Source organism: Trachurus trachurus, assembly GCF_905171665.1.
Source record: "Trachurus trachurus genome assembly, chromosome: 17".
Classification (NCBI taxonomy): domain Eukaryota; kingdom Metazoa; phylum Chordata; class Actinopteri; order Carangiformes; family Carangidae; genus Trachurus; species Trachurus trachurus.
Window position 1 is genome coordinate 33315140 of NC_139900.1, and position 23846 is coordinate 33338985.

At 43.7% G+C, this 23846-nt stretch overlaps 1 protein-coding gene across 1 annotated transcript; it reads right to left on the reverse strand.

The window, feature by feature from the left end:
- Positions 1-11427: 11427 nt before the first annotated feature.
- onecut3b (one cut homeobox 3b) lies at positions 11428-23846 on the reverse strand (the record flags this gene model as incomplete). Its single annotated transcript, XM_083992066.1, has 2 exons — positions 11428-11786; positions 22766-23846. The coding sequence occupies 2 exons, from the start codon at positions 23844-23846 to the stop codon at positions 11428-11430; spliced, it is 1440 nt and encodes a 479-aa protein (XP_083848192.1).

Sequence of the window (23846 nt, forward strand, 5' to 3'; positions counted from 1 at the left end):
CTGTCGGGATAATCACAAGACCATCTGCTGTAACTGTGCTTGCATAAAGTTGCACTCCGTAACGCACACGCATTCACACAAAACCAACATCAAGGTTATTTGAAGCGGTAGGAGCAACAATCACAGTGAGGCACCAATAGAGATGCGAACTGACAGTGCGCCTCAGTGTGACACTGAGTGGTCTTTGTCTGTCTCTGAGTCGGCCAGTGTGCGAATGTCTCTGCCCCCCTAGCCCAGTGCATCCCCCCTCCTCACCCCCACCCCCCCATACACCCCCACTGGGTCCTCCTTTGGGAGGGGTCCCTGGCTGGAGACTGAGGATTCAAATGTAAATGAAGTCGTGTTAACCCTACCCACGCCATGTGCATCGTATAGTGGAGAGTAGTACTGTGGTTTAAAAAAAAAAAAAAAAATACAATGAGAAAAAAGTTTCTTTGAAGTGTTCTGTTGTTTAGTTTGTCCTCCATTTTAATTTACTCAGCTGTTGTTCTCCGTGACCTTTTAGCTGTTTACCGTTTTAAAGCTCCTCGTCCTCCATGTGGGACTGTTCTGTTCTCAAGACCCAATAAAGCTCACTTACACTATAGGCAGTCTGCCTCTCCGTTGGCAGAGCAATATCTTAGTCAACAAAAGGGACATCAATTGAAGCTGTGGTTCCTAATCTAGTGTCACAAGTTAAATCGGAGGCACTTCCAGAGACAGCTAAATTAAAAGATCGGGCCCAACATATACCTGGGTCCTCAGCCCGAGTCTGGCCCGTACACTTTCACATCTGGGCTGTTTCTAGCTGTTATCCTCCAGTGTTGGCTGACAGCCTGGAAGACTGTGTGTTTGTGTGTGTGCCAGAATTGGTCCAGATGTGGAAGTAGCATCTGGCAGTCACACTGTATGTGGGGTGAACTTGTGCCGAGAAACTGGGCATATATAAAAAAAAACAAAAAAAACAAATATGTACCCTTTTTTTTTCAAACATGAGATAGCTTTGACTCTTTTGGAGAGAGCGCACAGGTCTTTGTAAGTTGGTATGACACAAGTTCATAGTATAATTTAAAGTGTTTAATAAGTAGAAATGTGTAACAGCTACAACTGCTGTTCATATTAATGTTCACATAAATGTAACAGAATGACTCTTGATCAAAATATTGTGGGTAAAAGGTAAATGTAAAATGGTTGGATTTCAAATTTTATTTTATCAATATGAGCACAATCCCTCAACTTACAAAACCTTATGTCAGCAACATGGGTATAGCACAGACAAATACATGAATACTAACTCTGAAATACGTATTTCCTCGACTGTTATTTGGCCACTAAAACTGTTATTTTAAGAGGTTTTACAACTTGTGACACTACGGACCATCACTATACTGATGTTTCCCATGTGGAGCCAATATTCACGTTGTTTTTATGGTGCAGCCTGATTTATCACAGTCACTAGTTTGAAGCTTTACACACAAATGAATCAATTCACTGATAGCTGGTGTAACTCACTAATATCTGAACCAACTGACACGACTGATGTTAGACTGACTGGACATTGGTTAGGTTCATGATTTGTTTACATGTGCAACATACAGGTTGCAAGTAAATAGAGTTTTAGGCTACTGTAAAAAAAAAAAAAACATGTAACAGTTTCTGCACACAGGCTTGCCTCAGGTGTGACAGGGCCTCATGCTCTCGAAACTTTTGCTAACTATATCCTGCAAACTCCAGTTTTGTCCCTCGTGAGGGATGATGAAACCCCGGCTTCTGTGTCAGGATTAATAACTGAACAGCTGTTAAAAGATTCATGAGGCCGAATGAGAATAGATTAACAATGTGTCAGCGAGCATTTGGGCTTGCACGGTGTTGAGAACAGGACGTTGCCTTCATGGACATTTCCTCTCCCTGAGCCGACCCTTTTGTGTTTCCATTCCCCGGTATTTCTCAGTGGAAACTAGGTCTAGAAGACAGTGAGAATGTCTTTAGTGGTTGTTGATGGTGTTGTTGTGTAAGCATCAATCACAAATGTAAGCATAGATGAGGGTGTGTTTCATTTTCTTATCTTCTCCTCCTCCCACTCTTTACCGTCCTCCTCCCCTCTTCCTGTCCCCTGTCTTCTTAATAACATTTCCGACCCTCGTTGTCCCTGTTCACAGTATTAGGCTGGAATATGGTTGTGTGGTAGTAGACACGTGTTCTGTGAGTCAGTGTTATCGTGTTATGATTATTTGCTCCTTGTGATGACATCGAATACGGAGCAGTGATTGGATCAATGGAGACAAAAGATGAAAGGGGTGACCCAGGTTCCTACAACAACGGAAAAAAAACCCACAAAAAACATTGGTTCCCATTTCATGCCCTTCTCATTCCTGAAACCCCCGTCACTGGAACTTTCTCGCTCTGCACAGTGCCACTCTGGGATCTTTCTCTGGATATACGAAAACCCATGGACTGTACTGTATGTATTTTCTCTGCTGATACACTTTAACCTTCAAATGTAGGAAGGGGGGGATGTGGGGGTGTGGGGGGGTGGGTGTTTGGTTATTGTTGTTGCCTATACTGTGGTTCACTGAGACAAGCAAAAAGTTCATTCACTGAAAACTGACATTTCATTTCAATGTTGATCAGGGTCAGAAATAAGCATTTGTATCTATTCAAGCTATAAAAGTGAGAGGGACCTTTCCTCCAGCTGAATGCTCTCTGAGAAAAACTGCTCCAACTATTCCACCCAGAATCCATCATCAAAGGTTTTCAGATTATGTTAAATATTTTTAATTGATACAACAAAGACTTTGCTAAACAATCCTTCAGTTCAGCAGCTCTCCACAAAGAGAAGAAGGTGCCAGCAGCAGCTTTGCAAGCCGAGCCAGTCGCCCTCAGTCTGGCTGACAGACTCCCAGTGTTTGTAGAGCCTGATTCATCTCCTCTGCCATGGTTCTTGAGAAAGTAGGCTGAGCAATCCTGTGCTCCCTCCTCTGGTTCGTCCTTGCCTGGGGTTGGTGTGTGTGTGCTGTAGTCTAGACTCTCCATTTACAGCAGCAGCAGCAATCTCACTGTCAGGGATAGCCTACCTTCCACTGGGGAGCTCTTCAAAGACAGAGACTAAAATAAAATAAGACAAACCCTTAGACACAGATAATCACAGCACCATTAACAGCCAAGCTTTAATTATTCATTTGTTTGGTTTGTTGTGAGGATATTTTCACTTTACCCCTGAATTAAAGAGGGTTGTGCTTTTAATATATTTGTGACTATATTGACAATAAGAATTTCAGTCTCACATTTAACACTACACCTCTGCAGCCTTGGTCTGGTCATTTCTGACTCCATATTAGCTCTAAATGAATTCATCTCTTAGGCTACCCCAGATCCTACAGCTGCTGTTTTGATTGGATTAGACTTGAGTTTGAGTTGAATTATCGGAGCTGAGAGGAGCAGTAATGGGATGACGGAGAAGTGAGCTCGGCTGATTGGGTGATTACTTGGCTTATTAGTCTCATTTCCATAGCAGACCTCTCAGAGCTGGGTGTCATATAAATAATGGAGGCTGAATTCATGCCGTTATGTTAGCTTTTTACGTGTCTGTTAAGCAGATAAACTACCTACGACAGGGTCTTCTAACCGGATAGAGAGAGGTTAATGCAAACAGTCACATGTGTAATAGGACATGTGGCAGAGTGTTGGTGAAGGATTGTTTAAAAGCACCTTGGACAGATAACTGCTCCATCTTAACCTTGACCAGACAAGTACATGTGCCCCCCTTTCTACGTGGCAATACTGACCCCCAGTGGTCGATGTGAGTAACAGCAACACATGGGACCATACTGTTGCCACTGATGTACCGGTATTGTATGTGATAGGAAAAACAAAGCAACAACTCTGGGTCTCTTACAGTGAAACACTTAAGAGAGCAAATTGACTGTTAGCTTCATAAGTCAGTGAGTCACTGATTTTCTTATAGCCATAGCGTGACATCCTCTCCACTCTCGGTGTGTGGGGCGAGTGTTTTGACCTCAGGCACCCGTGTGGGGGAAAAGGTGTTATCAGGACAGGCCTCCATTTGATCAAAAGCAACAGTGCTGACCTGGTTTGCTGGGACTCAGTCTGTAGATTAGACAAATACTTTCTGACGCCCCCACCAGTCTCACCACCTACATAACGAACAATAGGCGACTAGAATATCACAGCATCATTCTTTCTCTGTATATGACTGAGAGCTGATCGGCCAACGATCGGTTCCTCTCTAGAGAACAAACTTTCTTTCTTGTGGTCTTAGCAGGTTTAATCTATGCATGCCTTTTGTATACAGTGATTGGTCTTGCCAAACTCTCACCTACACTAGTATGGAGAGCTATGGGTGCCATATAAGTTGCTGGCCATGGGACTGAATGAAACAAACCACAAATGAGACTACTAAAATGTTTTGAATTTGGTACAACTAAAAGCCAGGGAGGAGTGATAATCTGCATTCATGGATATTCAAAGAAGTGTGCATCTTACAAAGGAGGCATTTATTTACATGAGATGATTGTACCTGTTCACATAGTACCTAGTATATCCACACACATAGGAATCGCTCAGATATGTAAAGCTGTAGAGAAAGCGATTGATATTCCAAGCAGGATGGTGGGACTGATCAATGCTGTATGGGAATAGGATTATTAATGGCATACTTGCATTGATCTATCTTGAACCTTGTCACTCTCCCAGAATCCCTCTGGAGTCGGAGGAGGCGTACAGAGCTCTCACAGACCTGGTTGGCACTCATTCCTAGGTTTCCACATTACCAATTTCACATTTCCTCTCTTAAGAACGAGATGGTGCCAGAATTTGACTTTATTCTCCAGGTCTGTGCCGAAGTACCACTCTCTCACCTCTCCCACTCCCCCGAGAGAGGAGGCTGTCCTTGACATAACTCTGCATTTGTTGGAGCCCATTTAATGGAAAATAATGAATCGTATTTCTCAAATTTTGCTGGGATGTTCATATCCTTTCCTCTCTCTTTCTTTCTTTCTGTCTCTCTGTTGTTTTCTAACTGTCTACTTATTTCTCTTGCTCTGTCTCTCTCTCCATCAACCTGGCACCAACCTCGTGAAACACTTTGAAACATTTTTAATCGATGACTCTCATTTTTGCACTACTGCATATTTGTTCCTCTTTTATATTGTCATTACCAAGTTCTGAAACCTAGGAATGGGTGCTGAGTGCTCCAATCAAATGCAGAGCTAATGTAAAGACAAGTTGTTCAGCTGACAGTAGCGACTGTTATACAATAAGTAACACATCTGGACTCTTCTTCTCTCTGGCTTAACAAACATCTGGCTGTACCCGAATTATCACATTTATATTTTCAATGTGTCGATCCTTGGAGGTGAAGAACAGATACTGTACATATTAGGTCTATTAGCCATATCATGTCATCCAATCTGTAGACCTCCTTGCCATGTCTGACAGAGGAAATGACTGTTGAACTGTAAATAGTGTAGGTATAGTAATATAGGATTTAACTGCTGCTTCTTTTCTCCAGGGATCTCCCATGTTTTGCTCAGTCCCATGGCTGCTTGGTCTCAAAAGAAGGGATAAGACAATAATGTACTTGTCTATAAAAACACATAAGTTCTTTTTTTTATTTCAATGTATGTTTTATAAACTGTCTGTCTTGTAAATTAACTCCTTTTTCGTCATAAAAGCATGATGTGACTCTGTCAGCTGTGTCCTGTGTCCCTCCGTGTTGTCAAAACAAAAATAATTATCGTAACTGCAGAATACAATATTCAAGTATGAAACCCAAAGCTTTCGACATTGAAAATAATATTAATAATTATCTAGGTTAATGCACACAAAGTTCTCAGCCGCTATAATCAGTATATTTACTAACAAAATATCATAGCACTTGCTATGTTGAAAGTCACTCAATTTGAGAAGAATCATCAGCTCAGCTCTATGGGGCTTTATAATGTCTTCCAGACCATTGGTTGGCATATACGTATATTAAGCAGTGGCAGCCAGCTGTGCTCATCTAAGATTAGAGCTATAAAAGTCTCAGGCGGTGAAGATAGAGGAGTTAAAGAGTCAGATATTTCCCTCATGAGTCGGTACAGACCAAAAGCAGAGCTTAAAGGTTGAGTCTGTAGGATTAAAAAAAAAAAACTAAATATAGACTTAAAGAAAAGAAATCCTGCTTAACCATCACCTATGAGCTTCTATAGGTACTCATGGTGTGGTGGTGACTGTGTCTACTTAAATTAGTCAGACGTCTCCACATCAGTGTCAATGTTGCCTCTGGTGGAAGTAGCCTACTTATAGTTCACCAACCTAAAAGCTGTTGATGTGTCTGTTTTTGTTCATGAATTACTGTCACTGCTCTCAAATCATAAATCTTCAAATGTCAGTTCATACATTACACATGACGGATACTTTTTCAGTCAGAATAATTACAAGCTTGGATCCAATTAAAGAATAAATAAATTAAAGCAAAAGTAATTTTTCCCAGAGGTATATTCATAGCAGTGTAAATAAGTATAAATGAGCATCAAATATTTAAGTAAGTGTATGAAATGAAATATTTAAAAGATGAAATGTGGTGGAGATGTTCACTTGGGTTCCAGATTAAGTCCAAACCATGAAAAACAAAAACCAGCCCTGACCGATGGTACGGCTTCTGCAGTCATGCAATGTACAACTTTACACCACCAGGTGGCAACAGAGCACCACAATAAGAAAATACCACACAGAAAATGAAAAGCCAGTCCGCCAATTGCTTGTTTTTTTTATTTGTTTTAGTCAAAACACACAATTTACCCATACTGGTTTTCATGTGGTGTATTATTCCTTCCAGTTCCAGTTATTACTTGATTCTCCCTCCACAGGCTGAAGGCAGACCTGACATATTCACTGTATTTCTGGGAGATGAAGATCAGAAGAAAGGCTCTCTGCATGATGATGACCATGTGTGTGTGTGTGTGTGTGTGTGTTCCTGTGTGTTTATGCGCTCTGTGCATGTGTGCAGGCATTTGATCAACATCTTCGATTAAATGTCCACTTAACAAGTCAGATCCACCACCACCCCCTCCCTTGAAGTCGGGGGAGGGTCCTGGGTGTCTTGGCCCCCACCGTCAAAGGTCACTCTGAAGGGGTTAAAGGTGATCACACACACACACACACTGATCTCTCTGAGAGCCATCCTTCCTCCTTTCCTCCCACCTCTCCTGTCCAGTCAGTTTCTCTGCCCTCCTCCATCGCTCTTTCTCTCTCCTCCTATTTTTTTTTCTTTTTTTCTTTGTCTCTGCTCTATTTGAAATTGATTGTCTTCTACCATCACAAAGACACTTGGTTCTGATTGATTGATTGGAAAGGGAAGAGGAAGAGAACATCGACACTGGGGCTTCCAGAGCTCTGAGGTCTGTCTGAAGGAAAAAGCAAATTATGCCATTTTGATGCACTGGAAGAAACCGCATTTCAGCTGCCTGCATGGCCTTCTGTCTGTTTAGGCTCCTAAAGCAGACAAACACCCAGGCCGATCAAATTCAGATCAGATGAGCTGGAACACAGGAACAAAACAGGGAAACTCACACACAAACTCACACTCACACCTGTGTGATGAAACAAGGGGTAAATACAGATGCAGACAATGGAAGTGCGGAGGCTATTTCCACACAAGAGGAAGAGGCGGGGTGTTACAACAGGGGGGGGGGGGGGGGGGACACAGTAATGAAGCTGATACACATACAAATACACATTTTTATACAAATACACAAACAGCACATAAAAGACAGAGCTATAAAAGAATGTAAAGATTATTTGGAAATCAAAACCCAGTAGATATTTTCCCTGTTTCTCTCCCTCTCCTCCACCTGTAGAGGTACAGTTCATCCTGCAGTTTATATACACTTATATAGTATCCATGCATAAAAGAATCGCTCATCCCACCCCTAATAACAGAGGTGCTTTGGTTGGATCTTCTTTTTTTTAATATGTTAATCACCTTAACACACATAGGAGACACTCTTCAAACACAAAATAGGCCAACAAAAAATGATGCAAAACATAAATTAGTGTGTCCTTGATGTCTCATCCTTGACTTTATCTCAATTTCCAAATCCTGCTTCGTATTCATAATTCTTCTCTGATTTCTTCTCCTCCTCCTGCTCCTTTGTCATACAATGTCCTTTTCCACCTTTTTTTCATTTACTCCCTATGTCTCTCTCTTTAACACAAAAAGGACAACGTGCAAACCTACAAATAACTCAAAAGATGTCGAACAGCTTATACTTCACACGCTGGTTTAAAGAAATATAAAAACAGAACAATCATTTTGCCGTGACTTTAATGTCACTCTCATTGCTAAACATTGTCATTATTGTTTCACTACATAACCTTTACAATAAAGATTTGAGGTATATCAAGATGAATTGTCTACACATGCCTGCCTCGTTGTGATGCTACCCTGGACGGAGGGACCAGCGAAGAGGGTTTGGATGGATGGGGGTCACCGGTGGGCGTCATGTGTGTTGAAGAGATGAAGGCTCTAAGAATCGGAGCACTGATTGCTCATTGGTTGGTTGTTAGATGTGATCAGAGGGCTTTGTAAACTGCCAGATAGACACACACACCTACACTCGGTTTACAAATTACACAAAAATATCTCTGGTGGGAGTGTGTGTGCATGTGTGTATCATGGAGAGGACTTGATAAGATGACATCTTACCAGCATGTAAAAAAAAGGGTGAAAAAAGGGGTGGCGGTAAACAATCTCCCACCCTCTTGTGTGGAAAAAAGTGCTCTTCAAATCAGAACAAGTGTTGATTTTAATGTCATGAGGACCCCTCCAGTGTTGCTCCCCCTTCACCCAGTGTGTGCCCCCCTTCACTTTAAACCCCGTGTGTGTTCGTGTGTGTGTGTGTGTGTGTGTGTTCAGAGCAGTCCAACCCCTGGTTGAAGGAAAAAGGCACTCAACTCTTCCCACATGGCAAACACCTCTGTGTGTTTGCCATGCAGCACGACTGCTCTGAAAATGTCTATGTGCACATAGAAGCATATCTGCGCCTGTGATTGAATATGCACATGTGTAGTGTTTGTGTGTGTGTGTGTATGTGTGTGCACGTCCCAAGTCCAGTATGAACATGGCAGGCTTGAAGTATCTTTGGTATTGATGGCTGTGTCCACACAGTCCACTCCATTCTGTGAGGTAGCCACACACACACAACTGTTTCCGTCACTTACACTTCTGATTTGTGTCTGAACCTCAAACATCTGCACTAAAAACCTACAAAGTTTAATTCCATCTGGACTCTATAGTAGAAATCCGAAACGACACCTCCAACAAGGAATCTGTTATAGTGCACTACGTAACAATCAGAGCCCAACCCACGGAGGAATGTCGCTTGGATGTTTCCTACCAGGCCTCTGATGCTCCCGCCTCCCCCGCTGCTCCCCTCTTCCTCCTGTCTGCGTCTCCTCTCTAATATGATTATCTCCCGCTAGAAGATGCTACACAACAAGTGGCTTTGCCCACAAAAAATTAAAAAGAACCAAAAACTTTTTAGGAAAAAAAAAAAGAAGGCATAAATAAAATGAGGCGGTTCTCATGGTAACCGAAAAACACCATCAGCAGAGGAATACAGTGACAGTTCAAAGGGGTCTAGGTTCAGGGATCAAGGAAGAGGTCCTTCACATCCAGATAGTCCACACAGGTATTCACAAATATGCACAGTTCGTCACTTGTGGTATCCATTCCTTGTCTGTGCATAGGATCAGTCTATGACATGATGAGTCTTTTTTTTTTCAATCTTTAAGTTTTTACATTTTGTCGACAAGGTGCTTCTTTACATATAGGTTCAGCACAACATAGCACAATAGTTACGAGAGCGAAACCATGTGTCTATGGTACTATAAATACCCGCATCAATAATAAGGAGGGAAAAATAAAGGAAAGACACAACAGGAGGGGTTAGCAAGAGAGTAGATAAATAGATAATAGATAAGACAGAGAGACGGAGAGATGAACTTAAAGATTATTTACAGTTATTTTCATTGTGTTTCATGTCGATCACATCAATGTTTTTCTGAGGTATGGAATAGGCTACATGCCCATATAGTGCTCGCAGTTTGAAGGTTGTAATGACACAGGCCAGACACAGCGGGGAGCATGGCGACGGAGCAGGCTGCACCTGTTCTCTGATTATCATAAAGAGGCAAACATCATTGGCACTCAGGATCCTATATTGTGACATTTGACCTCTACATTTGGCCACTAGAACAGAGCAGACCCCCACCCCCCACCCCTCACTCCCTACACTCAGGGACGACACCTTTTAACATTGGAAGCGTCGTCCCAGTTTGATTGTTCTCCTCTTGTAACCTGAAAATCTTCTCTCATGGGCTATGGCCATGTAGCCACACAACAAGTCTTAAGACACAAACATTCAAATATGTATAAAAGGGCGCGTGGATTATCTCGTTTTATCATTTTGTCTCAGCGTGTTTGTTGTTTACAGGGCTACACTTACGCTTATATAGGGTATTGGTGTCTGCATCCTAATAGAAATCTACACTGCAGGCTACAGTGTGCTGTAGGCCTGCTGGACATATGAGCTGTAACTGCACCAACATGCTCTCAACATGTCCAGATGTGGTCTAAACAGACAGCAGGTGGCACTGTTACTCTGACCAGGAACAGGCTGAATCACTGCAGAGGAATTACACCTGTGGCACATGTAGCATGTGAACATTACGCACACGCATGACACACACACATGCAGTGATGCAGAGGGGTGGTATGTGGTTAGCAGGTCAAAGGACCAGCTGAGAGTGTTTCACAGACACTTGACACTCAAATGCACCTCTCAATCAGCCTCAGTGTCTGTTATTGAAATAAGGAGTGGTTGATCACGGCCCAGCGGACACATCTGCTGTCTGATTTCTGCTTGATTTGTGAAGACCAACGTGTGGCCGCTTAAGGTTCCCTGTCTGAAACCTATCGGTTCCTTGTCATGAGTGATTCTTTGGTGTGTTTACATCCTGACAAGAGGCAAACCCCCTCCTCCCATTTCAAGGCTTAAACATAGACCCACAGCGTGATTACGTAAGTGTGAATGGATTTTCTTTGGTTTTCGGGTGGATTAACAAAGAGCCACCTGTGGTTGTTTGAGGGCAACTCTCCTAAAGCTACTGCATCTTTGGTTTGAAGAGCCACAATTTCAAATGCAAGTTACTGTAGCCCCTATGAGTGACATTCAGATTAATAGAAAACACACAGAGCACTGAGAAGATCTGATTCATCTACCCAAGTCCTCAGCAATTTGAGCAGATGAATCGGATGAGTGATCCGAAGCTACACACCCTATAGCTATGCAGGATCACGGTTTAGAGCCCACTGTCTGCTTTAGTGTAAAAACACCCCCCTCCATCCTCCATGCATGTGTTCAACGATCCATCCTGCCACCGTCAGGCCTTAGAGAACGTGCTCGCAGAGGAGGTACCGGGTTGGATGGGTGAGGCGTTGTTGTTGTTGCTGTTCCCGTGAGGAGTGTGCACGTGGCTGTGACCGTGCACCCCATGACCATGTTCCTCTGTGTCCCAGCGGTCCGTGCAGCGGCGGCGTGAGTTCATGAAGAAGTTGGAGACGGTGGAGAGCTCCAGGCCCAGCTGCTGGGAGATGGTGACCTGCATCTCTTTGGAGGGGCGGCGGTTCTCTCTGAAGATGGCTACCAAGGTGCGACGCTGCAGGTCGGTAAAGACCAATCGTTGCTTTTTTGGCACCTGGTTGCGCTCTCGTCCTCGGTCCTCCTCCTTGCGTTTACAGGCTGGAGAGAGAATGCGGAAAGAGGATTAAGGGAGGAGGGGAGAGGAGAGGAGAGAAAGACAAGCTTTATTGTTATCAACATAGTCTGTGCTCCTGTAAAGGTACAAAACACAGAAACAAACATCGCAACACACATACTACTATATTATTTCTACATCAGGGTCAGATGTCCTGGACACATACTGATCATATGAAGTGAAGAAAAAACAACAACACAGAAATCAAGACTTTAGGAATTTAGGCCTAAATGACTCAATGGAAAATCATCACTCAAAGCAAAAAATTTAAAATGGGCCATTGGCAGGTTTCTGTGTGTATAAATAAACATGTTTGTGTTATGTACAGGGAATATTTAATTCAAATGTGATTGTTTCCTGTATTGTATGTAGCCTAGAAATTGTAATGCACAAATCTGAAGATGAAAATTGTCATGCGCATGCAGGAGAGTTTACAAGAAATAAAAGGAAGCGTGGAAAAATGGAAAGACACAGAGAGGATAGCAAAAAAAAAGTCAATGAGTCAACACTGGTGAGTGAAAAGACAAAATTAAAACAATGTTACTGTGAAGGCTGTGAATTTGTAAAGTAGCTACTTTGTACAGCTTTCAAAAAAACATCAGCTTAAGTCACTGTAGTGGAGCATGAGACCACTTTACAAGATTACAGTGTATTTTCTTGGTTTCAGTTGTTATTCTACTTCTCAAGACATTGTCTCAAAGCAGGCTGTTTTTTTTAAGTACTCTGATATGATTGATATTTTTGTTTAACATATAAAATGTGGGTTAATGTGTAAAAACTAGACCTGGAGCATTGATGATACATTTAGGATAGGCCTTGTGCCCCGCCCACCACCGCCGCACAGCACGCGCTACGTTCAGTGGTTGATTGCATAGATATATACGTATCTATGGGTTGATTGAGTGAAGCGTAACAACGTGGTTGACATGGAAACACTGTTATTATTTGTGTGAAACCTTGGACGTCATGGGACGCAAGACAAATTTCAGAGTGATCTGACAATAAAGTGTAATCTTATCTTATCTTATCTTAAAGCAGAAGTAAGCGGAATATTTGTGTTAATATAAGTCTTAAATAGTTCTATCTTCCGACAGCAATCACTTACATAGAGTGTTTGGTCTGAAACACGGGTCTGTCAGTCACTCTGCTCTGCTCTGAGCCGAGGAAAAAACTTTCCTTGTATCCTACAACCTTTATCCAATGAGGAGAGAGAACGGCATAAAGGGGCGGTCCTCTCTGTGTGTGCAGCCAAGGGATGCGCGTGAATGTGGTGACGTAGGGACGAGGGCGGGGACTGCTAACTCCATCTGCTGACAGGAAGTTAGCCAAAACCACCGGATCGCTTACTTCTGCTTTAACAACCCGCGACTGGAGGTCGTTGAAGACCGGGGTGAGTGAAGCTTTGTGTTTCTTTGCTTGTAGCTGACTAGCACAGTGTTGCTGCGCTAGGTGTTATATCTATCCCTCTGGGTGTTGATAGCTACTTACACGGTTACGGTGGCAGGTGAAGAGCAGTGTAGCTAACGTTGAGTCATTATGATGATCCTCAGAGGAGCCGCACCAGAGACTCAGGAGGAATCTGCTGTAGCCTAAGTTACTAAATAAAATCTGTCTGACTGACAGGAACCGTCTGTGCAGTGAGCGGCTTTTATTGTTTCACGTTGCCAGCTAGCTAGCTTGTAACCGGTAGTGTCTGACACAGTGGTTTTGCTAATGCTAATACTCTCGGTCTGTCTGAACCGGTCTGAACCGTTAAAGCAGAAGTAAGCGATCCGGTCGTTTTGGCTAATGCTGCGTTCCAGGCAGGCTTTTGAAACCGTAAATTACAGCTTCAAGTCACAACTTACGACTTTGTAGCGTTCCAGGCAACCCACTCGTGTTTTTCCGACCTGTTTTACCTGTGAAAGTCACTATAACGGCCACTCGTAACTTCTGACCCGTGAACTCGCACCAGATCGAACTGGTATGACTTCACAGGTCGGAAAAACACGAGTTACGGGCTGCCTTGAACGCACCATAACAGTCCTCGTCGCTACGTCACCACATTCACGGCGTCCCTTGGCTGCACACACAGCCCTGCATGCCGTTCTCTCTCCTCATTGGATAAAAACTGTAGGATACGATAAATGTTTTCTCCTCGGCTCAGAGCAGAGCAGAGTGACTGACAGACCCGTGTTTCGGTCCAAACACTCTATGTAAGTGATTGCTGTCGGAACATATAACTATTTAAGACTTATATTAACACAAATATATCACTTACTTCTGCTTTAATATAATACGTCCATGGTCTGAACCGAGTCGACAAACTCAGGGGTTTATTTTGCCCGCCGCTCGTCCCGGGATTGGTGATGTATGAAACGACAGACTGTTTTTTTTTTTAGTTTACACAAGAAACTAGATTTTGTTTGGGGGAACTTAAAACTGTTTTCTTTCACTATGGTATTAAAATCAACTTGAAGACTTAAAGACATTGTTTGTTTGTTTTTACGCCGGTTTACAACTCAAAACACTTGGATAAAACTCAGTTGTATAAGATAATAGCCTAATTGTATTTAATAAACAACTAGATACTAATTTTGGTCAGCGGCCAGTTCTTCTGTTATTGCGGATATTCTTACAGTAGCTAGGCCTATCATATCTATTTTTCAGTAACTGGACATGAGCGCCCAAATGTCGAACTGTCCGTGAATGCTACACAAAGATCACTTTTTCTTTTTGCCTGCCTGCAGCTGCTGCTATAACATCATGGGGGGAAAAAAACACTGAGGAGGCTAATCTAAAGATTTGAAACTTGCCTGAAATTTCAAATCTTTAGAAGTTGATTTTTAAAGTGCAGTGAAATGAAGTGAAACCAGTTGCCGCCTGGAGGATGAGAAATCAATCTAAAAATTTAGATGGTTTGGAAAATGGTCATCACTCAGTAGCCTAATGTAAAGTGGGCTGGGCAGTCTGTGGGTAATGGGCTACCCGCAACTTTCAAAAACTTAATGTCTATTTAAAGTTACTACAGTGGCTCAGGGACATGTTAATGATAGTTAATCATTTACTGTCCAGATCTAATCATATTATCCTCTTTAAAAAAAATAATTAAAAAAAAAGAGGTCATGGTGGATGGGTTGTTTTCATTGTGGGTCTGTGTGTCTGTGCTGAAACTGGAGGAGCGTGATGTGAAATGCTGACAAAGAAGCGGTCTGCCGTGCCCGGGTGCACCGTCAGTTGGCTCGGCTCTAGCTGTGGAGACTGGAGGGAGTCTGTTCTGTGCTGCTGCCCTAAAAAGCTGCAATGATCGATTTTCCGCGGTTTTCTCCCGAACACGTGGTCCAGTAATCAGGGCTCCCTTCCCCACCCGATCGATCCCCATCGATCCGCGAGCCCGAGGTGTGTGTGTGTGTGTGTGTGTGTGTGTGTGTGTGTGTGTGTGTGTGTGTGTGTGTGTGTGTGTGTGTGTGTGTGTGTGTGTGTGTCCGCCCGCCCGCCTGCCTGCCTGCCTGCCCGCGCGCGCCAGTGTGTTTGTTGGGGAGTACAGCTCAAGAGCGCGCTTTGTGACAGACAGATGGAGAAGAAATTGTTTATCTGTGGAAGAACAAAGGAGATGTGGCGGAAAAGAGTGGCAGCCATCCATTCTGAGAGCTCAGAAGGAGGACAAAAGAATGACTTTCATGTACGTCACTGATTATTATTATTATTATTATTTTGCCTGTGCAAGATGGGGTCTGTTGGCCTGCATGCCCAAGAGAAAGAAAGAAAAAGAAAAACAAAGTAGGCCTATGGAATGATATTCATCCTCTGTCTTGGGGTGTTGGTGCACATGTGTGGAGGAGGAATTAGGGAAGGAAAGGAGGGAGTGAGGATATAAAGGTTGGCTGCAATGTGGAGGTGGTGTATGCAAATGATTGATGACTTTACAGCAGGTTTAGACAACAGCAGTAAACAGATTTGACTGTGAGGGGGGGATCAATATGAATGTGCACATGTGTATGCATGCCTGTGTGTGAGCGTGCATGTGTTTTAATTGCTATTGTTCAATGGTTTGTTACTGCAAGCAAAGCATATCACAAGATATTTTTCCTCAGCTGAGAGTACATGTCTACGTTACAGATCTACATCACTCCATTCCCCACTCGACTTCTTCAACTGTTTTCCTCTTGTTGTTTTTCTCAATTGTTTTAATTTGCCCTCAGATTGATAGCCCCCATATTGATTGATCTGCACTTCAGAACCATTTCATGGAACGTTTATTCAATTGGTTCAGGCCCAGCCATGCCAGAACCTCCTCACGGCTCTCTAAGTGCTGCCTCAAACCAAACTCAATACTCCCTAATGTAATGACTGAATGCTAGTGCTAATATAGTGATAATTTAATATGTAATGCCTGTTTTTCGAACAACTTGTGCTACCGGCCATTTTACAATGCCAACACCACTCTGGTTCTCCTCCATCAGCTCAGATGCAACTCCACAGCTCAGAGGCCCCCGCAGAGCAACACAGCCGCCGAAGGAGTTAGCACAAGACCCGGGCCTGCGTGGTGGTCAATACATATTTCAGATAATCAATAGGTCCATTTCAAATGAGACTCCGCTGGCCCCGCGAACATCCCCTTACCCAGCAATGAATAGGACCACAGGGAAGGAAAAGAGGGAGCTGCTCATTAAAGCGGCCTCTCTTGAGACAAGAACCAAACCGTTGCAGGCTATCTTTAGTTGCCTCATTACCAAATGGGCTTTTCTGAAGAGACAAGCGGGGACGCTCAGCAGTCTCAAGTGGCACTTGCTCATGTCGTCTCTTTCATATGCCCTGGTGTCAACGACGCTAAAGGTGTCAGGCAACTGCCACTTTGCTTAATCTCAACCTCTTGCTGATCCTGAGATTAAAACTCTCTCTGGCTGTGCACATTTTTGCACTGGTGCCTCCTTTAAGAGCAGCTCTGCTTTATCACTTAAGTGGCTGCTGTTGTTTCTACTTTGACCATGCACTTATATGTGAAGATGAGAGGGGTAGATCTTGGCTGACCTTTGTCTGTTATATATTACTACATGTCAGTACTTGATAGAAATGTCAGACTAAAAGGAAACTAACTCAAATCACTGCTCTTCATATTCAGCAGTAAATGTCCCTCCTCTAAATGTGTTATAACAAAATTTCCTCAAAACAATCTGATTGCCAAAAAACACATCAGATCAGACTTTTGTACGCTCTACTTTACCATGTTGTCACAAATCCTGTTATGTTGTAACATCTTCAACAGAGAGAGATACTTCCCCTATCAGGAGATTACAGTAAATTGGTTGGAAGCAACCGCCTGGTATCACAATCAGCAGGAAGCAGTTCAGATAGCAGTAAACACAACATATTTTCCCTTAACACTCAGTCAGTCGTGACTGAAAACAGCTGATTATAGCTGTATTAAACAGGCTGGATCACACAACAGAAGGATTGCAGGCTTTTTCCTGAAGACATTATGCCTGGTGTGTTTTGAAATATTGAATATGCAGAGGGGGAAACATGAGATTATCAGATGGCAGCTAGATGTCCTTTTAAGGATTTAACAGAAATGAAAACCAATAAGTAGTAGATTGTGTGTCACACAGTTCACTTATAACCTTATATATAGCTGTGTGTGTGTGTGTGTGTGTGTGTGTGTGTGTGTGTGTGTGTGTGTGTGTGTGTGTGTGTGTGTGTGTGTGTGTGTGTGTGTGTGTGTGTGTGTGTGGCCTCTAGATTAATGAAATGATGATTTATTATGATTTTATTATGCTAATTAAAATACAGAAAAACACAAGTGTGTAAACTAAAAGATGATGTGTGTGTGTGTGTGTGTGTGTGTGTGTGTGTGTGTGTGTGTGTGTGTGTGTGTGTGTGTGTGTGTGTGTGTGTGTGTGTGTGTGTGTGTGTGTGTGTGTGTGTGAAGATGAGACATGATGTGGATGTCGGGGGATGGGATGGAGTGGGGAGGTGTGGTGTGATGGGGTGGTTGGTGGATGGGGTGTGATGGGGGGGGCAGACGGTGAACTAACCGCACCGTGCTGCTGCTAGTCGACGCCTGGACGGACGGATGAGATCGGGCTTTGTGTGCGGTGAGACGGGCCCTCTCCCGCCCTGGACGGACTACTGCAGGCGAGAAACAGTTTGGCGTCAATCACTCTCTGTCACACCTCTCAGATGTACGCTTATTGATTATATTGATCAGGCCTATTCATTGTTGGGAGGTAAAACGCCCGATTGCCCCCCACCATTACCTCCCTCCTCCATCACCACAACAACAACCATCCTCACCAGTATACACACAGCAGCGGTAAAAACCAAACCAACCCTTCACCCATAAAATAGCTTCCTCTCAATTGATTAGGATTGGATTATTTGAAAGCTTTCGTTTATTTGTCCGTGTAAAGCCTGTGTTGTCTTGTTCAGACGAGTGATCGGCAGCTTTACAGTCTGTCTGATATTGGCTTACAGTCTATAAAACCTCAGCTGGGCTTTTTTTAAATGTTATTCACACCTTATTTTTTCTTGATCGCATCGTGCAGCACAGACTACTTTATTAACTCCAAAACAGCACAAAAATTAGATAGAGATTTTCCACTGCAGAGAGCACAGGCTTCTGTCAAATATTTGGTGCTGAATAAAACGAGGCTCTCGATGCAAGCGCAAAAAAAATAAAATGAGTCACTGAGTGAAACGTTCAAGTGAGAAAAGTCTATAGAAATACCCAGTTGAATAAGAGTTTATCAGAAAATATAATGATCGTCTTAATTAAATCTGATTTGTTCGAAAACCTGATGTGAAGAACTTTTAATGCTTGATTTTATAGAAGGCACAAACAAAATCATTAAACAAACGTTTCCCTTATTGAATCATTTAACTATTTATTAATATATATTTATATATATTTGGACGTATATTATCGAAAAAATGACGCATTATTTAGACTTTTAATTCGGTGAGAACAACAACAACTATGAAAGAGCAACGTCTGCTTAACATATTCAGAAATGTGCGGCCTGTACGAGCACGACACGACCATTGAGTGTTTTTAAAAATTCATTTGATGTTTATAAGAATATAATACTCAAAGTATAAATATAAAATATTATTAATTATTAATTTTCTAACGGCATAACGGAGTCTGTGTTTGTTTCTCCTGCCCGACGATTTAATAATGACATGAGAATGAAAATGGGACATTTTGTAACAATCTGTTTAAATAGCTAGGCTATACATCTAAGCAATTAAAAACACACACACACACACACACACACACACACACAAATAGACAGTCTCTTATACACACAGGGCTATAATGTTAAAGCAGTTTTGTGTAATAATTATCCCCCAGGGGACAACAAAGCTAAAGTTAAAAAGTGATAATTTAATCATCACTAGTCAGATAAATCTGTGCTCTAAATGTTTTATTGTTATTTTCACCTTTAGCACCAGACTGCTGCTGTGTGGGTGAAGAGGGAGCTGTCTGCTCAGCACAGGAGGCCTTTTCCACTGTGACACCAAGGTAATTAATGAAGCTTTTCCAAAACAATGTCAGGCTGTTCTTCAGAATAAGAGCCCGTTTTAAGGGTTGCATCAGTTGGACATTACAGCAGCATGTTCACACGTTTTACACATTCATTTTCATTACACCTTTAGGCAAAATAGCAGGAAGCATGAATATCCGTGAGCAGTCGGTTTACATACTATTTCCACCCCCACCTCACTCAAACCATCAATTTTAAACAAAACGTTGCATCTCCTGAACAAATCCTCAACATTAAATGATGAGCTGTGATTAATTGATTGATTGATTGATGGTTCTACGTGCTACTGTTCCTAATTTCATCAGGCAAAGGTCATTTCAAATATTTGGCTGTAGGTTGTTTTACAGTTTATGTCTTGCTTGTTTTTGTAGTGTGTTGTATATCCTGTAGCTTTTATAGGTCATGTAATTCACTGTAATTCACACTGAGTGTCGGAGGGTTTCGCAGCAGTGTGCCAGCGTCGTATATGCAAAATGAGTTCAGCCTATTACAGAGAGAGATGATCAGAGAGCAGAGATGGAATCAGGGTGAAAGGCAAAGGATCTGCTTTGCTGATGCTGGTACAGAGCCAGAAGAGACAGAAAGAGGAGGCAGGGAAGGAAGGAAGGGGAGAGAGGGAGAGAATGAGAGAGCCGAAGAGAGCAGAGGAGAGGAAATCAATACCGATTCAGAGCGAGTCAGATAAGCCTGAACAATGTATAGTGCAGACACACTCTATAACCCAGTCACACACACATGTGCATGTGGAAGCACTCACACAGACACATGTGCATGCACACGCACGTGCACACACACTCAGTGAAATGTGCTTGCATGCCTCCATAAAGACGCATTACAATCCCCATAAAGCATAGCAACCTTTAAAATCAAATGACATCACAACCTTGGGTTGCTTTGAGGATTCGCTGACATGAGCAGAAAGCACTCATTACTACAACTCGATAGGCGACTTGATGCTCTGATGCTCTTTGTCTACTGTAAGATGCTCCTCAGCTCTGATATTTTCACATTTGCCTGGTAACACCAGTCTTCCTGCCCTCATTTCACCAGAAATACTTCAAAGCCTTCGTTACAAATTGCCAGGGAGATTTCTTTTCTCGCTTCATAAATGTCTGCGTTTCTCAGCACTGGAAGTCTACACCAACCCCGCTGGTGTCAGATCTGTGCTATTGATATTTCACAGGATGTTTGGGGTGTAAACAGCGCTGTTCAAAACCACTTACACACCCTCTGCCGAGGTGTTCAGGCACTGAGACTGGTGTGTGGTCCTCAACTGTTAACCACAGATCTGACTTTGCTTACCTAGAAGATGCTGTTACACGCGCTAACATCACCACTCTCTGCCTCTCTCTTTCTTCTCCCCTCCCTCTCCCTCTCCCTCATACTTATCAATTATTAAGGTCGGTATTGATCCTTTCACTACCCTGCCTATGGCTGTTCACACAAAGCCCAAACCTGCCTGCCCTCACTCAATCAATGGCATCTCCCAGCTCTTCCAGCTCTTTTTCCACATGTCAGTTTTGCTTTTCTCGCCTTTGCACTTAAGCCAGGCCGACTGAAGTTTTATCCCAATTTGGTCTGTTTGGATTCTTCAGAAAATATGAGAAAGGGCAGACTGAGATGAATCTTTCATGGCACAAGCAAGTTTAGCAGGCATTAAAAGATGAAGCTGGTAAGAAAAAGAGCAGCGAGGATGGAAAATGGCTGTGTGCATTGTTTGACTTTATGAAACATGCTCTCATTCATCCTCTCGTCGTCAAGTCAAACATTTTTTTCTTCTTGTTTTGTTCTGTGCTGATCTTTTGAAGCCAAACAACCTGCTCTGCCTGTTGCCAGGTTAACCAGCAAAAGATTAGTGATATTATTTTCGTGCGCTGCAGAGAGAAAGAGAGAGAGAGAAAGAAAAACAGAGAGGGAGAGCACCAGGGAGTGAGAGAGAAGGGGGTTGGGAAGGGGAAACGGCCTTATTGATCTCCTATGTGCAAAGCCAGGCAAACACTGAAAGGACAGAGCTACACTATTAATGACACTCACAGCCTCAGCTACTAATCCTTATCTATCTATCTATCTATCTATCTATCTATCTATCTATCTATCTATCTATCTATCTATCTATCTATCTATCTATCTATCTATCTATCTAGTATCTACTGATGTTGCCAAATGTAGTGTTGTTATTTTGTTAAACTGCATTATCCAGGAAATCAAAGGTCTGACTGTAAAGTGGCAATTGCACTGTAATATAGTCACACTTATGCTGTTGGCTTGGACATCTATTCATCTAAGTTGTTGAAACCCTTATTTTCACCACTGTTACTGGGTAGGCTATAGGGCACATTTTCCTGTAGTCTTGTCGCCCTTTGTCTTTGTCTTTTCAGCCATCAGAAAGTCTATATTCTCTATATTTTTCTAGTCCATACTGGTCCTTGTTACCAATCCCCATCCCAGCTACAATCAATATTTCATCAGAACTGTTCATGCAGCTTAACGTTGCCTTGAAATAGATCTGGGGATCATATACTGGCTGGGTTGGACCCCAGGTTTACTGTATAATCCATGTCTTTGTAAATCTGTTTTGTTTTGTTTTTGTTTGTAACTATAGGCTACAGTTACAAGAAGTATTCTGGTTTAATTGAGTGATATTTGTGGTAATATTTTTGATCCATAGCACAGTGGAAGTCGCCACCAGCAGTAATGAGATTGAGCGATTCTACCTGTCTATGGTCTAAATTTAGAGCTTTTACAACAGAGCACTAAATGAAAAGCCGGAGAGACCGTGCGGTTATTGCGTCTTTCAGCTCCGATACGAGTAGGCTATTGATCCGTGTGCCACATTTAAAAGGAAGAGTGGGAACTGGCGTATTGATCATGGCAGCCTGGGGTCACCCCGCTTCTCCCGCGCAACTAGTTGGCCCAGTGGCCCCACCACCGCGGCTCTGTGTGTGTTTGTGTTTATAGTCGGACACAGAGAGAAGGAGAAAAAAGGCGTCGGGGGAGGGAAACTATTCCGAGGTTTATAGTGAATCAATGGCGATTTGCTACGTGCCGATCAGAAATATAGACATACAAATTTAGTCCACAGCAGCTCGCGTAAACGCACATGTACACGCCCAAAGTATAATCATGAAAATCACAGGTTTGTGGATATCTAAATGAACAACAATTAAACTCCCTGTCTTTCTATTTAACGACCAATATTTGTTAGAGGGACATTTCTTGGATGCACGGTCACGGTGCTCGTTTCTGTGATGAAGCCGCTGTGCGCTTTGTTTTAGTCGCTGGAACTGTCCATGGTGCTGAAGCTGTCGGGCCTGCCCAAGTTTTTTGGTGTGCATGTTTGTAATTTGACAAATAAAAGGTGGGACGTGGCCTTCATGGCTAAAGAAGACTGATCAGGTGTTGTGTGAAATATTACCACTGAGAGGACGGTTTCTTACCGGCCAGCCGGAGAGCAGACATCCGCTGAAACTCCGGCTCCTGCAGCCACTTCCACATCCTCCTGAAGGTCTCCCGGCCTGACTTGAGCTTACTCCAGGGTTTGGGGTTTCGTAGCAGGTCTGAGAGGGTTCCCTGCGACCGGCTCAAGATCCTCTGGGCGAAAATGGCCTGCGGGATGGAGTACCGCTTTAACTCGGCCGTTATCCTCTGAGCCACCTCTTTCGTGTTGATTTCTTCCGCTTGGATGCCCGACCCTGCTACTCCCTGGCCGGCTCCGTGGCCGTGCCTCTCTCGGTCCCCGAGCATCACCGCGCCGTTCGCCTGGGAGTGGAGGTGGCTGTGCGGGTGGTGGTGCATGCCGCTGAGGTTGGAGATCATGCCGTGGCCGTGACCCCCTAAACTCCTCGCCAGGTGCTCTTGGTCGCTTCGGGACAGCATGGAGGCGTGGGACTCGAACCCCGACACCGGAGAGAGCATCTTGGTCTCGGTGGAGAGGTGCGTACTCGGACCGTACGCCGAGAGCGGCTGCTGAGAGTTGTGCAAAGAGCCCAGCCCGCTGGACAGCGGCGACAGCGAGCCGTGCCCCATACCGGACACGGACATCTCTTTGGGGTAGTGACTGTACAGGTTGCCCATGGAGGCGAGCCCCCGGTGGTCCTCCCGCATCAGCGTGAAGCTGCCGCTGACGTTCCCGGCGGAGAGTCGTTGATGGGCGGCAGCGTGGTGGTGCGAGTGCGGATGGTGGAACTTATCCGAGACGGTGGATATCGGAGGTAGATGCTGCAGGGGGGTCAGGGTGGTGTACGTGTTGCTAAGGCTCATCCCGCTCTCACACATGGTGATGGACGGGTGCAGGTGACCGGACAGTGCGGACGGGTCTGTCCGGTAGTCTCCGCCGGAGCTCTCCAGGAGCGAGGCCATGCCGGACACCATGGCTGACCGCGCGCCGGGACCGTGCGGCACGAGGTTCCGGGGAGTGGAGCAGGGGGACGGCGACGGCCGCCCGTGCGGGGAGTTCATGAGGTCCCCCGCCTGGGAGTGCGAGGAGACGCTGTGGATGTTCTCCATGGTGAGCTCCAT